This window comes from Myxine glutinosa, chromosome 12, assembly GCF_964187855.1.
Source record: "Myxine glutinosa chromosome 12, kmMyxGlut1.1, whole genome shotgun sequence".
Classification (NCBI taxonomy): domain Eukaryota; kingdom Metazoa; phylum Chordata; class Myxini; order Myxiniformes; family Myxinidae; genus Myxine; species Myxine glutinosa.
Window position 1 is genome coordinate 62,213,798 of NC_136272.1, and position 22,567 is coordinate 62,236,364.

Consider the following 22,567-nt stretch of genomic DNA (forward strand, 5'->3'; position numbering starts at 1 on the left):
TACACATTACACGGCCACACGGGGCTCATAGCCCCGAGCACGGGTGCTGTCGTTTGATCCTTGGAATAAAGATGCTTGTGGTTACATACGTTGTTGCTTCCTTTATTGGCAAGACAAGTCGTGCGCATAGCACCGCATTACACACCGTTCATTCTGAATTCCCAATCACTAAAATAATATTCTGATACGAGGTGGAACAAAAACGGACTTTCCAATCTGATCCTAAAAACATTCCCTTTCTGAGGGGAAAAATGGTTCGGAATTGTTGGACGTATTTTGAGTTACCATCTTCCCATTATTGTTATTTTTTCTTCGTGCACCCTTTACCTAATTGTTTTATCTCTTCTTTCTCGATACTCGTTTTTTAAAATCATCTCTTGAGGATTATGGCGGTGCAGATAACGGCTTGACAATAGATGGTGTATTGACACATGTCAGTTTAGTTCAGCTGGTCTGTCGTTTAGTTTTTCGCTTTGATTGGAAAATAAGGTACTTTGATGATAAAGTTATTGATTATTCAGTGTTATATGTGTGTTACTGTTGTTCTAAATCTGAAGAAAAACCTTAATCTTGGCAGAATCAAGGTAATACCATTTCATTTGCACGTGTGAGTTTACTAACTTGTCCTGTCACTGTCAGTCACACATTTACGCGCCAAGTAGCCTATAATTACGTACTCTTTATTTCTTTGCCCTTTTCACTGCTTTTAACCGCCTCATTTGTTATTTTACCGTTGAATGTGTTGTGGTGATTCATCGTACTTATAAAGGCCTTTTGTGTGCAGGACCTTGTGTGAGGTGGTAAACGCAACCTACAAAAGGATGGCTGGGGTGCTGGAGGAAAACGAGGCGCATGGAAGTGATGGAGCTGGCGAGGGTGGGGAAGCCGTGGAGATTCTCACGGTCGCCGTACGGACGGAGGATCCACCAGATGGAGCGAACGCCGCCCTTGGAGGCGCCGAAGAGCCGGGCAGGGTGGTGCTGATGGTGCGGGACGGTGGGTGTGCTACAGAGAGCGAGTCTGCTTCCAATCGGCGCCCGAGGCTTTCCTGCAGCTTTCCCCGACCGGTGCCGATATTACGGCTCCCACGGGGACCGGGAGGAGGAAAGGGATTTGACCCGAGCTCGGCTCGCTTTAAGGCTCTGTTCACTCTACCCGGGCTGGGTGCGGGTCACGCAGACTCTGCACGAGCTGGCGAGGATCGTGCGGTGCGTGCGACGTTGCGTGAGCGTTTCGTACGTTGCCTGCTCGCCCTCGGAGGGCGGCCCGCCGAGTTCACCCTGTACGAGCGATTGCGCATGCGCGCCCGGTTCACCTGCGCCGATGTACCTTTTAGCAGCGTGGCCGTTCACGACCTGGAGACGCCCCTGGGCAAACAGCCGGCAGCTCTGCTGCGCGCGAGTGACGTCATCGTGTTCCAGGTGCAGCTTGCAGATTCCGAGGCCGCCGTGGGTTGACGTGGACCCGTGGGTGTGACCATGGTCGCTCCTCTTATCGGACACCTCGGTGCTGTTTCTACCTCGTCCGTTTTGTATATATTTCTGGTGGATTTCCCAGTTCGAGTCCCAAATCCTGTAAATACCTGTTTAAATATTGAGCTCTATTGGGTCGATTTCTCAGGTGTGTTTTGCTCTGAACAAAGCTGCACCTCTTGATGCCACGAGCCATCCCTCGCAGTTCAGTTCATTATCACAAGTCTGTGTTCCCATTACTTCTGCTATCACATTATACTTTGGTTTTTTTTTTCTTTCCAAGGACCGCCTTTTCTGTGGCAGAGGGGAGGTCGAGAAATATTTTCTGTTTGGATATAATGAGGAAGAAGAGGAAGCATTGCCACTTTATTACCTTATTGGACTTCCTGCTTTTCACAGCATTTTTGCTTCCAATCCCAATGGAAATGTGTGAAAGATTCCATTTCTTCGATGATCTTGTGGCGTGAGAAACCTTTGCTTACCGAACGGGACAGGCCGGCCCCAGGTTGAGTTTGTGACACTCGTGTCTGGGACGTTCGACCTGATCGGACGAGTGTCCGTACTGCCAGGAAGTCCCAAAAGACGTATAACATGCATGACAAGTATATAAAACATTCTCAAGACAAATGCAAATTTTGAAAAAACAAAGTTTTAAAAATCCACAATTTTAATATTTGCCGTTACAATGACAACAACAACAACAACATGCATTTTAAGGCCATTTTCCCTGCTAGAGCGGGGGTTAGCCTTGCGGTCCCCATGACGATCTTCTCCATTTTGCCCTATTTTCTGCATCTCTCCTTGTTAACCCCCTTGCCCGCATTTCTTCTTCCACCATCTTTAGCCAAGTCTTTCTCGGTCTTCCCCGTCTTCTACTTCCTTCTACATTCATTTCCATCACTCTTCTCAACCAGTCACTTTCATCCTTCCTCAATACATGACCAAACCATCTCAACCTGTTCCTCTTCACAGCATCAATCACAGGCAATATTCCCATCATCTTTCGCAATTCATCATTTGTCTTCCTCTCTCTCAACGATACTCCGCACATCCGTCGAACCATTCGCATTTCCACCCTTTCCAGCCTTCGTTGCTGCTCTACATTCATTACCCATGTCTCGCTCCCATAAATCATAACTGCCATAATCATTCGCATGCCGTTACAGCCGATAAATATTTATTTATACATACATTCAATAGGAGATTTGAATCGTAGAAACGTTTCTCTGATTTTACGCTGACGGTGTTCTGTGCGCACGCACAAAAAGGTATTTCTGAAGGGTCATCAATTGATTTCTCGTGATTTCATTATTTCCGACCCCTTGTGGTTTCTTCTTCATATGTCAACATTATACAGGCCTAGTAGCCTCTGAGGCCGAACAGGCATCTAGCACCACACCAAGACTCCCACACCCACATATTCGTTTTATCTTCCGTTCTTGCTTTTCACAATTTATCCCAATCCGTTCCCCTATGTACATAATAAATAGATTTCCCTCAGCTGTGACCTCGTGTTCCAGTGTTTTCAATCCAGGAAGATGGCAGGTTGACCGGTGGCGGAAGTGGTGTATGTGAGGTATTGAACTCATTCCCTTGATGAATGTACTCGTGTGTTGCCGAAAATGCTGCGGTCAGAAGGTCACGGTTGCTCCAGGCAAGGGCCGGCATGAAGTATTGCCTGAAATGAAGAAACGAGAAAGGCCTTGCGTTATCAACCGGAAGGTAAAATATGGTAAAACAAGGAATGCTCGTCGACCCGAGCTTTTATGATGACACGTATGTTTAAATCCAGATGTTTCATCTCATGTCTGCTCATCTATTCTGCAGATTTGCAACTTCCCATGTACGATGGATGAACAGCCGACCGAACCTCATCGTGTGTGTTTACTGCTGGTGTTGTACCCCCACAATCTTTATCGTTGTTTAAATCAAATGAATAACGGTGCACGGTTACTGCAGTGGCGATGGTCGGAAGGAGGAAGTCAAACACTTGGAAGATAAAGTTTAATAAAAAAATTCTTCTTTTTTTGCCAATCCTGGGAGAGTATCTCTCAGGAAGGCCTAACGAATCAGAACTAGCCTGAAGCCATGCTCTCCCATGAGTGTCAATCAGACCGACAACTTTGCAACGTTTAGTAATGTCCACCAACGTGCCGTACTATGGTGTACTTTGGCCTCTGAAATATGAACTGAAAACTTCCGTTAATCTGGAGGGGCAGGTATTGGATAGCTGCAGCGAGCCAATCGTAGCACAAGGGCGTCGACACAATGTGTGGACAGTGCAAACCCAGTGGGAGGAAATGTGGTCATTTACACACAAATAAATATACGAGTAATTGGACTTGAAGGAAATACATAAGTTTGTGTAACTAGAATATATCGATCGACATGGCAGGATGGTCTCGAGTTCCGCACTACTCCCACTCCAGGCTGTCTCGTCTGGGTTTGAATCCTGACCCAGCTATAAACGATCATCCTGGTGTTTCACTGGCAAGGTTTCAGAATCATTGGAATCTCCCGCGATGAAGCTAACTCCAAGGGCCTCTCACTCTCACCGCAGGCAGGTTGGTGGTCTTTGTCTTCTACCGACTCCTCTCCGGCCTTGCTCCCCCAGCTCTGTCTGTGCTCTGTCTCCCAAATATTCCTACAGGTCGCACAAGATCTGCCTGCAACCCTCTTCTGGTTAAACTGACGAAATCAAGACTCTCTGCTCACCTTCACTCTTTCATTCCCCTTTTCTTCCGCCTCTGGAATAAACTCCCTCACTCTCTTCAATCCCACTCCACCCTCCAGGTCTTTAAAACAGCTGTTCACCACCATCTCTTATCTTCCCCCATCCAAAACCTTGATCTTTTCTACCCCCGCTAATTCACCCCAGATACACTTCTTTGTAATTCCGACTTCTTTCCTGGAAGTCCTAGCAGTGTCCATGTGTTTTTTACCTCTCCCACCCTCCCCCCCACCACTCCCATTTCCACACCTCCTCCCCCAAGTCCTCTCCCTCCCACAGATCTTCCGATGTCCCTGTTCTCTGCTGTTGTACTTGTGTGCTTCCCTCTCTCTCTCCATCTTGTCTCCCGCTCCCTTTATCTTATGTTTTATGTGTCCGTTTGTTTTTTTGTGATTAATGTTTGCCCTTACACGAGCCTCGATCTTTTATACCAAAAAAATTAAGGGGATTCATGAATGTGTGTGCTGTTCCTCGGATCGACGATAAACTTGGCGTCGTCTCTACCGACATTGGTTGATGGACTTAAAGATCACGCAAAGTGTCCGCAAAGGGTAGGCAAGCTAAATCCGGCACCCTGTGCAAATTCCAAGTTACCTACCTAACTTCCCGACTCGGAGTGGCGACCCGACCTGGACTGTGTCCCAGGAAACTGATTCACCAGCACATCTGCATCGGGCATTCATTACTGAGGATCGATCCGATCCTCCACCATTTTGCATCAACCCACCTGGCATTCTGTCATAGAGGAAACCAGTGAGGGGGAATGTGCTGGAATCATGAAGAGGTTGCTCGGTTGTGGAAATTCCCAGGCTGAGGAGCGATTCCAGTTCATCCAGCAAGTCCCAATTGAGGATTGAGACGCCAAATCCATCATCAAGTCGGTTCATTTTTGATGACTTGGTGATTTGCAAATCGCTTTCACCGACACCAAAACCGTGCTGGCCCGATTCTGTTACGTCACCACCACACCAACTTCCGGTGTACAACGATGGGGATTCAGCATTGAAGACGCAGTCATTCCGCATCTCAAGTGCGTCAAAGTTTAGCCGGAGATCGGCCTCAATAACAGCGCCTTGTAAGGAAGGACCCGGATTTTGTAGGCACAGGAAAGAGGAGTTCCTGCTACTTGGGTTTGAGAAGTTGTTTGAAGTCTTCTGTGGTGGTTTCTCTGAGATACCGCTTCCAGTAACAGGTGGTGCCGCGGTGTGGAGGTGCGTACAAGGTACTACCACAGCCGGAGAAGGACACGTGACAAAGTTGTCATTGGATGGAATAGCTACATGATGGGAATCTGATCCCCAGGCCCACGAATGCTCTGATCTCAAGATTTGGTCCACCAGCTCTGCCAGGTCTTCACTCAACTCCGACAGGTCCTCATCCATTCTTGCCCTCTTTGCTGGCACTGGATCCTCTTGGCTCAGACCGTTGTAATTTGACGGGGTCTCATCATTTCCACACAGGTGTGTAGGCTGAGGTGCCGCCTCAGCTTCGCCATTTCCAGAGGTGCCAGGAAGTTGTGGGCACGCGCAAAATCCCTGAATTGGCGTGGCTTTGTGAGGAACAGGGATTCTGTGTTTATTAACGGAACTTAATTCGGATTGTCTGGGCCTCGTCCTCAGGTGAGTTACAGAGGATGAAATGGTGGAGACCTCGGATGACTGTGAAGCAGGAGTCAAAGATCGGTGCGTGCAATGTCCCCTGTTCCTGGGATTGATGTTTGCCGAAGTGTCAATTACATGAGGAGATATGGATGATGCTTTCGGATTTGAAGGTACCGGGGTTTGATGGAGAAGGAATTTCGCCACCTGTTCACTGTCATGACACGTGATACACAGCGATTGGTCAAAGGAATTGAGAATATAACATTCAAATCAAAGCTCCAATTGCAACCTTTCAAAAAAAACGTTTTACTTCCAGGTCTAGCACCAACGACGGTTTCAAGGTAAACTCACCTGATAATCGAGTTTGTACACCGGATCGTATGTGGATCTCGCTTCCGCATTGCTGTCACCTGAACCCACAACCATTGTCCTGACTTGGTGACCATCTTTAGCACTCCCTCACAAACCACCTCCTCTCCACTCACTGCCAAGGATGGAGGGAGGAATTGTGCAGGATGAAGAAGAAAGCCAAAAGGATTGTGCGTAATCGAGACACGATTTGAAAAGGAGGACAGGTTTGCAATTCCACAAACAAATCATACACGTCATCGCTTTTCAACAGGTAAAACACCGCGATGGGCCCAACATTAGTTTATCTCTACTTTGAATTTTGAACACCGATGATGTCATAACACAAGGGGGTCAACATTATTATATCAGCCTGTAACAAATTTTGACCCTGCCCCCACATACACAAGGCCAATGCATACGTAATAAATAGATGGGCCCAAAGCAAGTGGTTACCTGTACGGCTAGAGTGTTACACAACGACTTACAGCACGTGGAGTGAAGCATCCGAGCCTCAGAGAGATGATCTGGGTGCACCTGTCGGTACCAGGAAGAACCGCTCAGTTCTTCTGGTTGGAACTCCAGAAAGAAAGACGTGCTGGAGGATGAGGAAGCCGAGGTAGATTTCAGGTATCACGTTGCTAATAAAACCTGATATTAGGCCCAAAGTCGTTTGTTTGAAAAATCATGGGAAGGCTTCATCGTCAACAGATCAGCGAACTTGATCAGGAGATTGATGCGATGGGGGAGGAAGTTGGGGTAGGAGGTGGGTGGGATGGGGGGAGGGGGCAGGAGGTGGGTGGGATGGGGGGAGGGGGTAGGAGGTGGTGGGATGGGGGGAGGGGGTAGGAGGTGGGTGGTATGGGGGGAGGGGGTAGGAGGTGGGTGGGATGGGGGGAGGGGGTAGGAGGTGGGTGGGATGGGGGGAGGGGGTAGGAGGTGGGTGGGATGGGGGAGGGGGAGGGGGTAGGAGGTGGGTGGGATGGGGGAGGGGGTAGGAGGTGGGTGGGATGGGGGCAGGGGGTAGGAGGTGGGTGGGATGGGGGGAGGGGGTAGGAGATGGGTGGGATGGGGGAGGGGGTAGGAGGTGGGTGGGATGGGGGCAGGGGGTAGGAGGTGGGTGGGATGGGGGAGGGGGTAGGAGGTGGGTGGGATGGGGGCAGGGGGTAGGAGGTGGGTGGGATGGGGGGAGGGGGTAGGAGGTGGGTGGGATGGGGGGAGGGGGTAGGAGGTGGGTGGGATGGGGGGAGGGGGTAGGAGGTGGGTGGGATGGGGGAGGGGGCAGGAGATGGGGGGAGGGGCAGGAGGTGGGTGGGATGGGGGGAGGGGTAGGAGGTGGGCAGGAGGGGTTGGGGAGTTGGGGTAGGAGGTGGGTGGGATGGAGGGGGGGTTCAGAGGGGAGGTTGAAAGAATGTATAGAGTATATAATGGGAGGGGAGGGTCAAAATTGTGCAATTTTTGAATACCTAATAAATGGAAGCCCCTTTCATCCTATTTAACCATGTATATTGTGTTCAACATATGAGGTATGTGCATTCCCTCCAATCACCTGGTACAGCATGAACGGTATTTCATATCCAGTTCGTGCCATGTGCAGAACGCCCATTGTGCCGGTCCAGAGTGGGAACCAGGCCAGGCAAGTGGACGGCACATGGCCACCAGGATCTCCCCACTGAGGGGACTCTCCACCTTGGAACTCCAACACACTCGGTGACCCGTTACCTCCACCACGCGGTTCCTTCTACTCCCCGCACGCCGCAGTGTCCGAGATGTGACCATACGACACACAAAGGTTACCTCTGTGGGACAGAGGGATGACATTACATTGTTTGGAAAGTATCAACTTATCGGTTTTACCACTTGACCTTCGACCGAAAGAGTTTGCTTAACCCAGAGACAAGGACATCCATGTCTCTAATTCTGTGTCTCCTTCTCTTGTGATATTTTAATAAAAGTTCTGACCGACAACATGGAGCTACATCCACTGCTGAACAAAAGTGGCGGACAACATAATACATTTACTATACTGATGTACCATGTGTACCATACTCCGTCACAGAGCGTCGGTGCTGCTGTGGCCACATAATACATGTACTACACTGATGCACCATGTGTACCATACTCCGTCACAGAGCGTCGGTGTTGCTGTGGCCACATAATACATGTACTACACTGATGCACCATGTGTACCATACTCCGTCACAGAGCGTCGGTGCTGCTGTGGCCACATAATACATGTACTACACTGATGCACCATGTGTACCATACTCCGTCACAGAGCGTCGGTGCTGCTGTGGCCACATAATACATGTACTACACTGATGCACCATGTGTACCATACTCCGTCACAGAGCGTCGGTGCTGCTGTGGCCACATAATACATTTACTATACTGATGCACCATGTGTACCATACTCCGTCACAGAGCGTCGGTGCTGCTGTGGCCACATAATACATGTACTACACTGATGCACCATGTGTACCATACTCCGTCACAGAGCGTCGGTGCTGCTGTGGCCACATAATACATGTACTACACTGATGCACCATGTGTACCATACTCCGTCACAGAGCGTCGGTGCTGCTGTGGCCACATAATACATTTACTATACTGATGCACCATGTGTACCATACTCCGTCACAGAGCGTCGGTGCTGCTGTGGCCACATAATACATTTACTATACTGATGCACCATGTGTACCATACTCCGTCACAGAGCGTCGGTGCTGCTGTGGCCACATAATACATGTACTACACTGATGCACCATGTGTACCATACTCCGTCACAGAGCGTCGGTGCCGCTGTGGCCACATAATACATTTACTATACTGATGCACCATGTGTACCATACTCCGTCACAGAGCGTCGGTGCTGCTGAAACAGTTGCTTGGCAATGGTTATACTGGATGGTTTTGCCATTGTTTTCCCAGCAGTTGTTAGCGCAGGAATTTGTTGAGGGTGCTGGAAATAACTCGCCGACGCTTCATGAAAGACACCATGGGATATTTAACCTCCACCAACTAATGTTAGCAGACGGGGCGCCAGTTTAACGTCCATCCGAGGAACGGCACACACATTGACGGATCACTCCACCTGTGAAACATGGGATGGCACTTTATATCTGGGTGGGATTCAAACTCGGGCAAGACGACTCAAGGTGAGTTTGCGAGGGTCAGCCAAATCCAGATCCAAAGTGAGTTTGTGACGACATCCGTACAATTTGCATGTGAGTTTGTGACGACATTCCATACAATTTGCCAAATCCAGAACCAATGTGTTGCCAGACTCCATATTCCTCTGTGAGCATGCGAGTTTGTGATGATATTCCGTACAATTTGCCAAATCCAGAACCAAAGTGTTGCCAGACTCCATATTCCTCTGTGAGTTTATGAGTTTGTGACGACATTCCATACAATTTGCCAAATCCAGAACCAAAGTGTTGCTAGACTCCATATTCCTCTGTGAGTTTGTGATGATATTCCATACAATTTGCCAAATCCAGAACCAAAGTGTTGCCAGACTCCATATTCCTCTGTGAGCATGTGAGTTTGTGATGATATTCCGTACAATTTTCCAAATCCAGATCCAAAGTGTTGCCAGACTCCATATTCCTCTGTGAGTTTGTGATGATATTCCATACAATTTGCCAAATCCAGAACCAAAGTGTTGCCAGACTCCATATTCCTCTGTGAGCATGTGAGTTTGTGATGATATTCCGTACAATTTGTCAAATCCAGATCCAAAGTGCTGCCATACTCCATATTCCTCTGTGAGCATGCGAGTTTGTGACGATATTCCATACAATTTGTCAAATCCAGATCCAAAGTGCTGCCATACTCCATATTCCTCTGTGAGCTTGTGACGATATTCCACACAATTTGCCAAATCCAGAACGAAAGTGCTGCTGGACTCTATATTCCTCTGTGAGCATGTGAGTTTGTGACGATATTCCGTACAATTTGCCAAATCCAGAGCCAAAGTGCTGCCAGACTCCATATTCCTCTGTGAGTTTGTGACGACATTCCATACAATTTTCCAAATCCAGATCCAAAGTGCTGCTAGACTCCATATTCCTCTGTGAGCATGTGAGTTTATGACGATATTCCGTACAATTTGTCAAATCCAGCTCCAAAGTGCTGCCAGACTCCATATTCCTCTGTGAGCATGTGAGTTTGTGACGACATTCCATACAATTTGCCAAATCCAGATCCAAAGTGTTGCTAGACTCCATATTCCTCTGTGAGCATGTGAGTTTGTGACGACATTCCGTACAATTTGCCAAATCCAGATCCAAAGTGCTGCCAGACTCCATATTCCTCTGTGAGCATGTGAGTTTGTGACGACATTCCGTACAATTTGCCAAATCCAGATCCAAAGTGCTGCGAGACTCCATATTCCTCTGTGAGCATGTGAGTTTATGACGATATTCCGTACAATTTGTCAAATCCAGCTCCAAAGTGCTGCCAGACTCCATATTCCTCTGTGAGCATGTGAGTTTGTGACGACATTCCATACAATTTGTCAAATCCAGATCCAAAGTGTTGCTAGACTCCATATTCCTCTGTGAGCATGTGAGTTTGTGACGACATTCCATACAATTTGCCAAATCCAGATCCAAAGTGCTGCCAGACTCCATATTCCTCTGTGAGCATGTGAGTTTGTGACGACATTCCATACAATTTGCCAAATCCAGATCCAAAGTGTTGCTAGACTCCATATTCCTCTGTGAGCATGTGAGTTTGTGACGACATTCCGTGCAATTTTCCAAATCCAGATCCAAAGTGTTGCTAGACTCCATATTCCTCTGTGAGCATGTGAGTTTGTGACGACATTCCATACAATTTGCCAAATCCAGATCCAAAAGACTCCATATTCCTCTGTGAGCATGTGAGTTTGTGACGACATTCCGTGCAATTTGCCAAATCCAGAACCAAAGTGCTGCTAGACTCCATATTCCTCTGTGAGCATGTGAGTTTGTGACGACATTCCATACAATTTGCCAAATCCAGATCCAAAGTGCTGCTAGACTCCATATTCCTCTGTGAGCATGTGAGTTTGTGACGACATTCCATACAATTTGCCAAATCCAGAACCAAAGTGCTGCTAGACTCCATATTCCTCTGTGAGCATGTGAGTTTGTGACGACATTCCATACAATTTGTCAAATCCAGATCCAAAGTGCTGCTGGACTCCATATTCCTCTGTGAGCATGTGAGTTTGTGATGACATTCCATACAATTTGCCAAATCCAGATCCAAAGTGCTGCTAGACTCCATATTCCTCTGTGAGCATGTGAGTTTGTGACGACATTCCATACAATTTGTCAAATCCAGATCCAAAGTGCTGCTAGACTCCATATTCCTCTGTGAGCATGTGAGTTTGTGATGACATTCCATACAATTTGCCAAATCCAGAACCAAAGTGCTGCTAGACTCCATATTCCTCTGTGAGCATGTGAGTTTGTGACGACATTCCATACAATTTGTCAAATCCAGATCCAAAGTGCTGCTAGACTCCATATTCCTCTGTGTGCATGTGAGTTTGTGACGATATTCGACACAATTTGCCAAATCCAGAACCAAAGTGCTGCTAGACTCCATATTCCTCTGTGAGCATGTGAGTTTGTGACGACATTCCATACAATTTGCCAAATCCAGATCCAAAAGACTCCATATTCCTCTGTGAGCATGTGAATTTGTGACGACATTCCATACAATTTGTCAAATCCAGCTCCAAAGTGCTGCTAGACTCCATATTCCTCTGTGAGCATGTGAGTTTGTGACGACATTCCATACAATTTGTCAAATCCAGATCCAAAGTGCTGCTAGACTCCATATTCCTCTGGGTGCATGTGAGTTTGTGACGACATTCCGTGCAATTTGCCAAATCCAGATCCAAAGTGCTGCTAGACTCCATATTCCTCTGTGAGCATGTGAGTTTGTGACGACATTCCGTGCAATTTGCCAAATCCAGATCCAAAGTGCTGCTAGACTCCATATTCCTCTGTGAGCATGTGAGTTTGTGACGATATTCCGTACAATTTGCCAAATCCAGAACCAAAGTGTTGCGCGACTCCATATTCCTCTGTGAGCATGTGAGTTTGTGATGATATTCCATATAATTTGCCAAATCCAGAATCAAAGTGCTGCTGGACTCCATATTCCTCTGTGAGCATGTGAGTTTGTGATGATATTCCATACAATTTGCCAAATCCAGATCCAAAGTGCTGCTAGACTCCATATTCCTCTGTGTGCATGTGAGTTTGTGATGATATTCATACAATTTGCCAAATCCAGAACCAAAGTGCTGCTAGACTCCATATTCCTCTGTGTGCATGTGAGTTTGTGACGATATTCCATACAATTTGTCAAATCCAGAACCAAAGTGTTGCCAGACTCCATATTCCTCTGTGTGCATGTGCGTTTGTGACGATATTCCATACAATTTGTCAAATCCAGATCCAAAGTGTTGCTCGACTCCATATTCCTCTGTAAACATGTGAGTTTGTGACGACATTCCATACAATTTGCCAAATCCAGATCCAAAGTGCTGCGAGACTCCATATTCTTCTGTGAGCATGTGAGTTTGTGACGACATTCCATACAATTTACCAAATCCAGATCCAAAGTGCTGCTAGACTCCATATTCCTCTGTGAGCATGTGAGTTTGTGACGACATTCCATACAATTTGTCAAATCCAGAACCAAAGTGCTGCTAGACTCCATATTCCTCTGTGAGCATGTGAGTTTGTGACGACATTCCATACAATTTGCCAAATCCAGATCCAAAGTGCTGCTAGACTCCATATTCCTCTGTGAGCATGTGAGTTTGTGACGACATTCCATCCAATTTGCCAAATCCAGATCCAAAGTGCTGCTAGACTCCATATTCCTCTGTCAGCATATGAGTTTGTGACGACATTCCATACAATTTTCCAAATCCAGATCCAAAGTGCTGCTAGACTCCATATTCCTCTGTGAGCATGTGAGTTTGTGACGACATTCCGTACAATTTGCCAAATCCAGATCCAAAGTGCTGCTAGACTCCATATTCCTCTGTGAGCATGTGAGTTTGTCCCGACATTCCGTGCAATTTGCCAAATCCAGAACCAAAGTGTTGCTAGACTCCATATTCCTCTGTGAGCATGTGAGTTTGTGACGACATTCTTTTTTCTTTTTTCTTTTTTTTTTTTTGTATACAAGATCGAGGCTCGTGAAAGAGCGAACATTAATCACACAGAAAGACAAACAGACACATAAAACAAATAACATCGGGAGCGGTAGACAAGATGGGGAGAGAGGGGGAAAGACACAAAAACAACATTTGAGAGCAGGGACCGAGAGACATGGAGACATCGAGAGATCTGTGGGAGGGAGAGGGCTTTGGGGGGGAGGCATGTGAAGGGGGGGGGGGGTGGGAGAGGTATAAAACATATGGACACTGCCAGGATTTCCAGGAAAGAAGTTGGAATTTCAAACAAGGTGGATCTGGGGTGAATTAGTGGGGGTAGAAAAGATCAAGGTTTTGGATGGGGGAAGATAAGAGATGGTGGTGAACAGCTGTTTTAAAGACCTGGAGGGAGGAGAGGGATTGAAGGGAGTGTGGGAGTTTGTTCCAGAGGCGGGAGAAAAGAGGAATGAAAGAGTGAAGGTGAGCAGAGAGCCGAGATTTCGGCAGTTTAACCATCAGAGGGTTGCTGGCAGATCTTGTGCGACCTGTAGGAATATTTGGGGGACAGAGCACAGAGAGAGCTGGGGGAGCAAGGCCGGAGAGGAGTCGGTAGAAGACAGAAAGACAACCTACCTGCCTGCGGTGAGTGAGTGAAAGGCCCTCAGAGATAGCTTCATCGCGGGAGATTCCAATGATTTTGAAAGCTTTGGATTCAACAGCGTGAAGCCGAGCCAGGTGTGAGGCAGGAGCACCAGCCCATAGGGGAGAACAGTATTCCATTGAGCTGCGGATGAAAGCCTTGTATGTGGTGAGGAGCTCAGGTGTGCCGAGGAAGGACTTCGCACGACGGAGGATGCCCAGTCGGCGACTGGCTTTGGAGGCCAGCTTGGAAATGTGGATTTCCCAAGAAAGATCATGGCAGATAGTGAGACCCAAAAGCTTTAGCGACAGAACTTCTTGGAGAGGATTGTTGAGAAAGTAGATGGGAGGGTTGTCCAGTCGATCTTTTCGGAGAGACATAGTAAGAGAGTAAGAAGTAAGTAAGAAGACATTCCGTGCAATTTTCCAGATCCAAAGTGTTGCTAGACTCCATATTCCTCTGTGAGTTTGTGACGACATGCCATACAATTTGCCAAATCCAGATCCAAAGTGCTGCTGGACTCCATATTCCTCTGTGAGCATGTGAGTTTGTGACGACATTCCATACAATTTGCCAAATCCAGATCCAAAAGACTCCATATTCCTCTGTGAGCATGTGAGTTTGTAACGACATTCCATACAATTTGCCAAATCCAGAACCAAAGTGCTGCTAGACTCCATATTCCTCTGTGAGCATGTGAGTTTGTGACGACATTCCATACAATTTGTCAAATCCAGATCCAAAGTGCTGCTGGACTCCATATTCCTCTGTGAGCATGTGAGTTTGTGACGACATTCCATACAATTTGCCAAATCCAGATCCAAAGTGCTGCTAGACTCCATATTCCTCTGTGAGCATGTGAGTTTGTGATGACATTCCATACAATTTGCCAAATCCAGAACCAAAGTGCTGCTAGACTCCATATTCCTCTGTAAGCAAGTGAGTTTGTGACGACATTCCATACAATTTGTCAAATCCAGAACCAAAGTGCTGCTAGACTCCATATTCCTCTGTGAGCATGTGAGTTTGTGACGACATTCCATACAATTTGTCAAATCCAGATCCAAAGTGCTGCTAGACTCCATATTCCTCTGGGTGCATGTGAGTTTGTGACGATATTCCATACAATTTGTCAAATCCAGATCCAAAGTGCTGCTAGACTCCATATTCCTCTGTGAGCATGTGAGTTTGTGACGACATTCCATACAATTTGTCAAATCCAGATCCAAAGTGCTGCTAGACTCCATATTCCTCTGGGTGCATGTGAGTTTGTGACGATATTCCATACAATTTGTCAAATCCAGATCCAAAGTGCTGCTAGACTCCATATTCCTCTGTGAGCATGTGAGTTTGTGACGATATTCCATACAATTTGTCAAATCCAGATCCAAAGTGCTGCTGGACTCCATATTCCTCTGTGAGCATGTGAGTTTGTGACGATACAACAACAACAACAGGTATTTTAAGGCCATTTTCCCTGCAAGCGCGGGGTTAGCCTTGCGGTCCCCGTGACAATGTTCTCCATTTTGCCCTATTTTCTGCATCTCTCCTTGTTAACCCCCTTGCCCGCATTTCTTATTCGACCATCTTTAGCCAAGTCTTTCTCGGTCTTCCCCGTCCTCTACTTCCTTCTACATTCATTTCCATCACTCTTCTCAACCAGTCACTTTCATCCTTCCTCAACACATGACCAAACCATCTCAACCTGTTCCTCTTCACAGCATCAATCACAGGCTCTATTCCCAGCATCTTTCGCAAATCATCATTTGTCTTCCTCTCTCTCAACGATACTCCGCACATCCACCGAACCATTCGCATTTCCACCCTTTCCAGCCTTCGTTGCTGCTCTACGTTCATTACCCATGTCTCGCTCCCATAAATCATAACACTTCTCACACATGCAGCATACACTTTTCCCTTCAGCTTCAACGACACTCTCCTCCTCATCAGCACGCCACTCAGTTCCCGAAACTTCTTCCATGCACATCTCATTCCAGCAACCGTTGCCGAGTCTGATCCACCTTCTCCATTCAGCATGTCTCCAAGGTAACAATGTTTTCACACCTTCCAGCTTCACGCCGTCTCCAAGATCCAACTCAACATTTCCTCCATCTGCAGCTCCCTCTGTGCACACCTTACACTTGAATGTAGCTGCCACACTGGTTAATGACCCTCTCAACCCACTACATTTTTGATGAACCCACTCAGCGCACATTGTACATTGAATGGAGTTCACTCCGACACCCTTCCTGCACACAGCACATAGCCACTTCCCAGTTCTTTCCACCTCGCCACATGCTTTACCACATGCCATCACCTTCGTTTTCCGATATTCACCTTCAGACCTTTTGTCTCCATACATTCCTTCCACTTGAGTTTGCGACGATATTCCATATAATTTGCCAAATCCAGAACCAAAGTGTTGCGAGACTCCATATTCCTCTGTGAGCACGTGAGTTTGTGACGATATTCCATACAATTTGCCAAATCCAGAACCAAAGTGCTGCGAGACTCCATATTCCTCTGTGAGTTTGTGACGATATTTCATACAATGTTCCAAATCCAGAACCAAAGTGTTTCAAGACTCCATATTCCTCTGTGAGCGTGTTTTTTTTTTTTTGTTGTTTGTTTTTTGTTGTATACTGAATCGAGGCTCGTGAAAGAGCTGACATTTACTTCACAAACAAATCAACCAGACAAACAAAATATATAAAAAGAGGGAGTGGAAGACAAGATGGGGAGAGAAGGGGAAGCACACAAACACTTGAGAGCACACAACATTTGAGAGCAGGGAGATGTGTGGGAGGGAGAGGGCTTGGGGGGAGGAGGCGTGGGAATGGGGGGGGGGGGGGGTGGGAGAAGTATAAAACACAAGGGCACCAAGGACTTCCAGGGCAGAAGTTGGTATTTCAAAAAAGTGGATTTGGGGTGAAATTAGCAGGGGTAGAAAAGATTAAGGTTTTGGATGGGGGAAGATAAGAGATGGTGGTGAACAGCTGTTTTAAAGACCTGGAGGGTGGAGTGGGATTGAAGAGAGTGAGGGAGTTTGTTCCAGAGGCGGGAGAAAAGAGGAATGAAGGAGTGAAGGTGAGCAGAGAGTCTTGATTTTGGCAGTTTAACCATAAGAGGGTTGCAGGCAGATCTTGTGCGACCTGTAGGAATATTTGCGGGACAGAGCCCAGAGAGAGCTGGGGGGGGGGGGGGCAAGGCCAGAGAGGAGTCGGTAGAAGACGGAAAGACCACCAACCTGCCTGCGGTGAGTGAGTGAGAGGCCCTTGGAGTTAGCTTCATCGCGGGAGATTCCAATGATTCTGAATGCTTTGGTTTCAACAGCGTGAAGACGAGCTAGGTGTGAGGCAGGAGCACCAGCCCAGAGGGGAGAGCAGTATTCCATTGAGCTGCGGATGAAAGCCTTGTATGTGGTGAGGAGCTCAGGTGTGCCAAGGAAGGACTTCGCACGACGGAGGATGCCCAGTCGGTGACTGGCTTTGGAGGCCAGATTTGAAATGTGGTTTTCCCAGGAAAGATCATGGCAGATAGTGAGACCCAAAAGCTTGAGTGACAGAACTTCTTGGAGAGGATTATTCAGAAAGTGGCTGGGAGGGTTGTCCAGTCGGTCTTTTCGGAGAGACATCGTAAGAGTGTGAGATTTGTCAGGATTGAAAGACATGTTCCACTTGTTTGCCCAGTCTGTGATTTTGTCCAGGTCTGCAGAGAGTGAGGAGGCTGCAGACTGCCGATCTGAGGGATGAAGAATGGAGTGACAGAGAGTAGAGTCATCAGCAAAGAGATAGAGAGTATTTTCAAGAGAGTCAGAGAGATCATTGATGAAGACCAGAAAAAGCACAGGGCCCAGAACACTGCCTTGGGGAACTCCAGCCTGAACAGGAAGAGATGAGAGAAACCCATTCAGGGCCACACGTTGACTACGACTAGAGGGGAAGTCCGCCAGCCATGCGTGGAGATTTCCATGGATACCAAAAGAGGAGAGTTTGGTGAGCAGAGCGGGGTGCCAGACCGTATCGAAGGCACGTGATATGTCAAGGGAGACAGCTCTAATTTCCTGTTTGGCATTGAGGACCTCCATCCATTGTTGAGAAAGCAGAAGCAGCATGTCCAGAGTAGAGTGACCAGGTCTGAAACCAAATTGATGATCAGAGATAAAGCCATTGGAGAAGAGGAAAGATTTCATATCTGAAGCAATGATGGATTCCATGACTTTGCTGATAATTGGGAGAAGGCTGATTGGTCTGTAGTTGCTGGGATCTGTTTTTGCACCTTTTTTGTGCAAAGCGGTGATGTTGTCAGATTTCCAAGCAGATGGCAGATGACCTTGAGCAAAAGAGAGGGTGAAGAGAACAGAGAGAGGGAGTGAAAGAGCGGAGAACAGGATTTTAGGACCTGTGGGCTGATGCCGTCAGGTCCAGTTGCAGAATCAGAGTCGAGGGTTGACAGAAAAGGACACAGAGTCCAGGAGCAGCTGGGTACGGTGGGTACAGAGAGGGATGGGTTTGGGACACAAGATTTAGAGGCAAACACAGAGTTGAGGCATTCAGCTTTTTCACGTGCGGAGTCAGCCGTGTGGCCGTTTGAGGTGAGGGAGGGGATGGAGGGGGAACAAACACCAGAAACAGATTTGACCAGACGCCACCAGGATTTGGAAGAGGGAGACAGATAAGAGAGTTCTGTCCTGAGAACGGAGAGATATTGTTTCCTGGCTCTCCTGAGGGTGGACACACACTTGTTTCGGGCTTTGTGAAAGGAAATGAGATTTCCTTCCGTTGGATTTGCTTTCCAGGAGACGAAAGCAAGTTGTTTCTGGGCAATAGCCTCACCACAAGATTCCGTGTACCATGGACGGGAGGAAGGGTATGATAACTGAAGACGAGATGGGATAAATCTGTGCATGAGAGAGAGCAATTTACTTTGGAAGAATTCCCAGGATGAGTTGATGTCAGAGGCGGTAGAGTTTGTGACGATATTCCATACAATTTTCCAAATCCAGAACCACAAGTGCTGCGAGACTCCATATTCCTCTGTGAGTTTATGAGTTTGTGACGACATTCCATACAATTTGCCAAATCCAGATCCAAAGTGCTGCCAGACTCCATATTCCTCTGTGAGCATGTGAGTTTGTGACGATATTCCATTCAATTTGCCAAATCCAGAACCAAAGTGCTGCTAGACTCCATATTCCTCTGTGAGCATGTGAGTTTGTGACGATATTCCATTCAATTTGCCAAATCCAGAACCAAAGTGCTGCCAGACTCCATATTCCTCTGTGAGCATGTGAATTTGTGACGATATTCCATTCAATTTGCCAAATCCAGAACCAAAGTGCTGCCAGACTCCATATTCCTCTGCGAGTTTGTGACGATATTCCATACAATTTGCCAAATCCAGATCCAAAGTGCTGCTAGACTCCATATTCCTCTGTGAGTTTGTGACGATATTCCATACAATTTGCCAAATCCAGATCCAAAGTGCTGCTAGACTCCATATTCCTCTGCGAGTTTGTGACGATATTCCATACAATTTGCCAAATCCAGATCCAAAGTGCTGCTAGACTCCATATTCCTCTGTGAGTTTGTGACGATATTCCATACAATTTGCCAAATCCAGATCCAAAGTGCTGCTAGACTCCATATTCCTCTGTGAGCATGTGAGTTTGTGATGATATTCCGTACAATTTGCCAAATCCAGAACCAAAATGCTGCTAGACTCCATATTCCTATGTGTGCATGTGAGTTTGTGATGATATTCCATACAATTTGCCAAATCCAGAGCCAAAGTGCTGCTAGACTCCATATTCCTCTGTGAGCATGTGAGTTTGTGACGATATTCCATACAATTTTCCAAATCCAGAACCAAAGTGTTGCCAGACTCCATATTCCTCTGTGAGCATGTGAGTTTGTGACGATATTCCGTACAATTTGTCAAATCCAGATCCAAATTGCTGCTAGACTGCAGGTTCGTGTCCCACTTCATGTTCTCCGTTATCCCAAATGTAACTTTCAATTGAAATGACGTGGTTCCTTGATCATAGAGACGTCTGTATACAGACACATTGAAGCAAATGCTAAACCGCACTTTGCGCTTCGTGCGAGGGGTAATAAAATACCCCAGTTGGGGACATCAATCTGTCCATAAGGTTCTTCTCTAGTACGTGTGAATTTGCCGAAATGTAATGGAATTTTACTTACTGTCGCCATTACGAGCTGGAGCATGCAGTCGCTTGTGGATCTCCATATGGTCCGCTGGGTCAATCACATCATACAGGCTGTCTCCCTGGGACACCAGGTCCACCTGAAAATAAGGTGACAAGGTGGGTTGCGAGACATGGGTGCCCCAATATGACATTTGATATAAACAAAGAATCAAACAAGGAATAATGAAGCAACCAGGCGGATTGTTCAGTGAGGTTACAGACTGAGGGTCTTTCTCATTCAAGTTGTTGAGTGCCAGATGTGAGGAAGAGCTTGGAATTTGGACGAGATACTGGGCAAAAGGTCGACTGGAAAATACCACATGGGATAATTAGCATCCACAAGCATGTGCAAGCAGATGGGACAACCGGCTTAACCTTCCTCTGAAGAATAGTAAGCTTCATGACGTAGTTCTCTCTGTTGATGCTGCACAAGATGGAAGTTTTAGTTGGATCAGATTGTGCTGGAAAAGGAATCCAGCTTCAATTCAGCTTGTCCAACCCCCCCCACCCCCCCCGCCCCCGGGCCCCCACTCATGTCCTCCTCCTCCCTTTGATCTCATTCTTCCCCGTGCCCATTCTTCCTCGAAGTGTCCCTCTACCTTGCTGATGGTGTGGTCATACCCTCCCCCTTTCCCACTCTGTTCTTGTTCTGTGACGTTCTGGTCCATCGTATTCCAGCTTTTGCATGAGCCTCGACTCTGTATCCAAAACCAAATCCAGGACCAGACGAGTCCGTTATTGTAATAATCTCCCCTAATTAAATAATTCTGAGCACGGTGTAAGTGTGGTTTTGTGGCTGGGATTGTAGGTTTGTGGCTGGGATTGTGGTTTTGTGGCTGGGATTGTGGTTTTGTGGCTGGGATTGTGGTTTTGTGGCTGGGATTGTGGTTTTGTGGCTGGGATTGTAGGTTTGTGGCTGGGATTGTGGTTTTGTGGCTGGGATTGTGTTTTGTGGCTGGGATTATGGTTTTGTGGCTGGGATTGTGGTTTTGTGGCTGGGATTGTGGTTTTGTGGCTGGGATTGTGGTTTTGTGGATGGGATTGTTGTTTTGTGGCTGGGATTGTGGTTTTGTGGCTGGGATTGTGGTTTTGTGGCTGGGATTGTGGTTTTGTGGCTGGGATTGTGGTTTTGTGGCTGGGATTGTGGTTTTGTGGCTGGGATTGTGGTTTTGTGGCTGGGATTGTGGTTTTGTGGCTGGGATTGTAGGTTTGTGGCTGGGATTGTGGTTTTGTGGCTGGGATTGTGTTTTGTGGCTGGGATTGTGGTTTTGTGGCTGGGATTATGGTTTTGTGGCTGGGATTGTGGTTTTGTGGCTGGGATTGTGGTTTTGTGGCTGGGATTGTGGTTTTGTGGCTGGGATTGTGGTTTTGTGGCTGGGATTGTGGTTTTGTGGCTGGGATTGTGGTTTTGTGGTTTTGTGGCTGGGATTGTGGTTTTGTGGCTGGGATTGTGGTTTTGTGGCTGGGATTGTGTTTTGTGGCTGGGATTGTGGTTTTGTGGCTGGGATTGTGGTTTTGTGGTTTTGTGGCTGGGATTGTGGTTTTGTGGTTTTGTGGCTGGGATTGTGGTTTTGTGGTTTTGTGGCTGGGATTGTTGTTTTGTGGCTGGGATTGTGGTTTTGTGGCTGGGATTGTGGTTTTGTGGTTTTGTGGCTGGGATTGTGGTTTTGTGGCTGGGATTGTGGTTTTGTGGCTGGGATTGTGTTTTGTGGCTGGGATTGTGGTTTTGTGGCTGGGATTGTGGTTTTGTGGTTTTGTGGCTGGGATTGTGGTTTTGTGGTTTTGTGGCTGGGATTGTTGTTTTGTGGATGGGATTTTGGTTTTGTGGCTGGGATTGTGTTTTGTGGCTGGGATTGTGTTTTGTGGCTGGGATTGTGGTTTTGTGGCTGGGATTGTGGTTTTGTGGCTGGGATTGTGGTTTTGTGGTTTTGTGGCTGGGATTGTGGTTTTGTGGCTGGGATTGTTGTTTTGTGGCTGGGATTGTGGTTTTGTGGCTGGGATTGTGGTTTTGTGGCTGGGATTGTGGTTTTGTGGCTGGGATTGTGGTTTTGTGGCTGGGATTGTGGTTTTGTGGCTGGGATTGTGGTTTTGTGGCTGGGATTGTGTTTTTGTGGCTGGGATTGTGGTTTTGTGGCTGGGATTGTGGTTTTGTGGCTGGGATTGTGGTTTTGTGGCTGGGATTGTGGTTTTGTGGCTGGGATTGTGGTTTTGTGGCTGGGATTGTGGTTTTGTGGCTGGGATTATGGTTTTGTGGCTGGGATTGTGGTTTTGTGGCTGGGCTTTTGGTTTTGTGGCTGGGATTGTGGTTTTGTGGCTGGGATTGTGGTTTTGTGGCTGGGATTGTGGTTTTGTGGTTTTGTGGCTGGGATTGTGGTTTTGTGGCTGGGATTGTGGTT

The 22,567-nt window shown here is 47.2% G+C and overlaps 2 protein-coding genes across 2 annotated transcripts; one reads left to right on the plus strand and one right to left on the minus strand.

Annotated features, from left to right (window-relative positions):
• Window positions 1-578: 578 nt before the first annotated feature.
• On the plus strand, window positions 579-2,979 carry LOC144888537 (gem-associated protein 7-like). Its single transcript, XM_078766877.1, has 2 exons — window positions 579-607; window positions 785-2,979. The coding sequence occupies exon 2, from the start codon at window positions 822-824 to the stop codon at window positions 1,455-1,457; it is 636 nt and encodes a 211-aa protein (XP_078623003.1). The 5' UTR covers window positions 579-607; window positions 785-821; the 3' UTR covers window positions 1,458-2,979.
• A 37-nt stretch (window positions 2,980-3,016) lies between these two features.
• On the minus strand, window positions 3,017-5,827 carry LOC144888536 (uncharacterized). The gene is made up of 2 exons (XM_078766876.1): window positions 4,931-5,827; window positions 3,017-3,150 (listed from the first exon to the last, which is right to left on the minus strand). The coding sequence occupies exons 1-2, from the start codon at window positions 5,583-5,585 to the stop codon at window positions 3,104-3,106; spliced, it is 702 nt and encodes a 233-aa protein (XP_078623002.1). The 5' UTR covers window positions 5,586-5,827; the 3' UTR covers window positions 3,017-3,103.
• Between the last annotated feature and the right edge of the window lie 16,740 nt (window positions 5,828-22,567).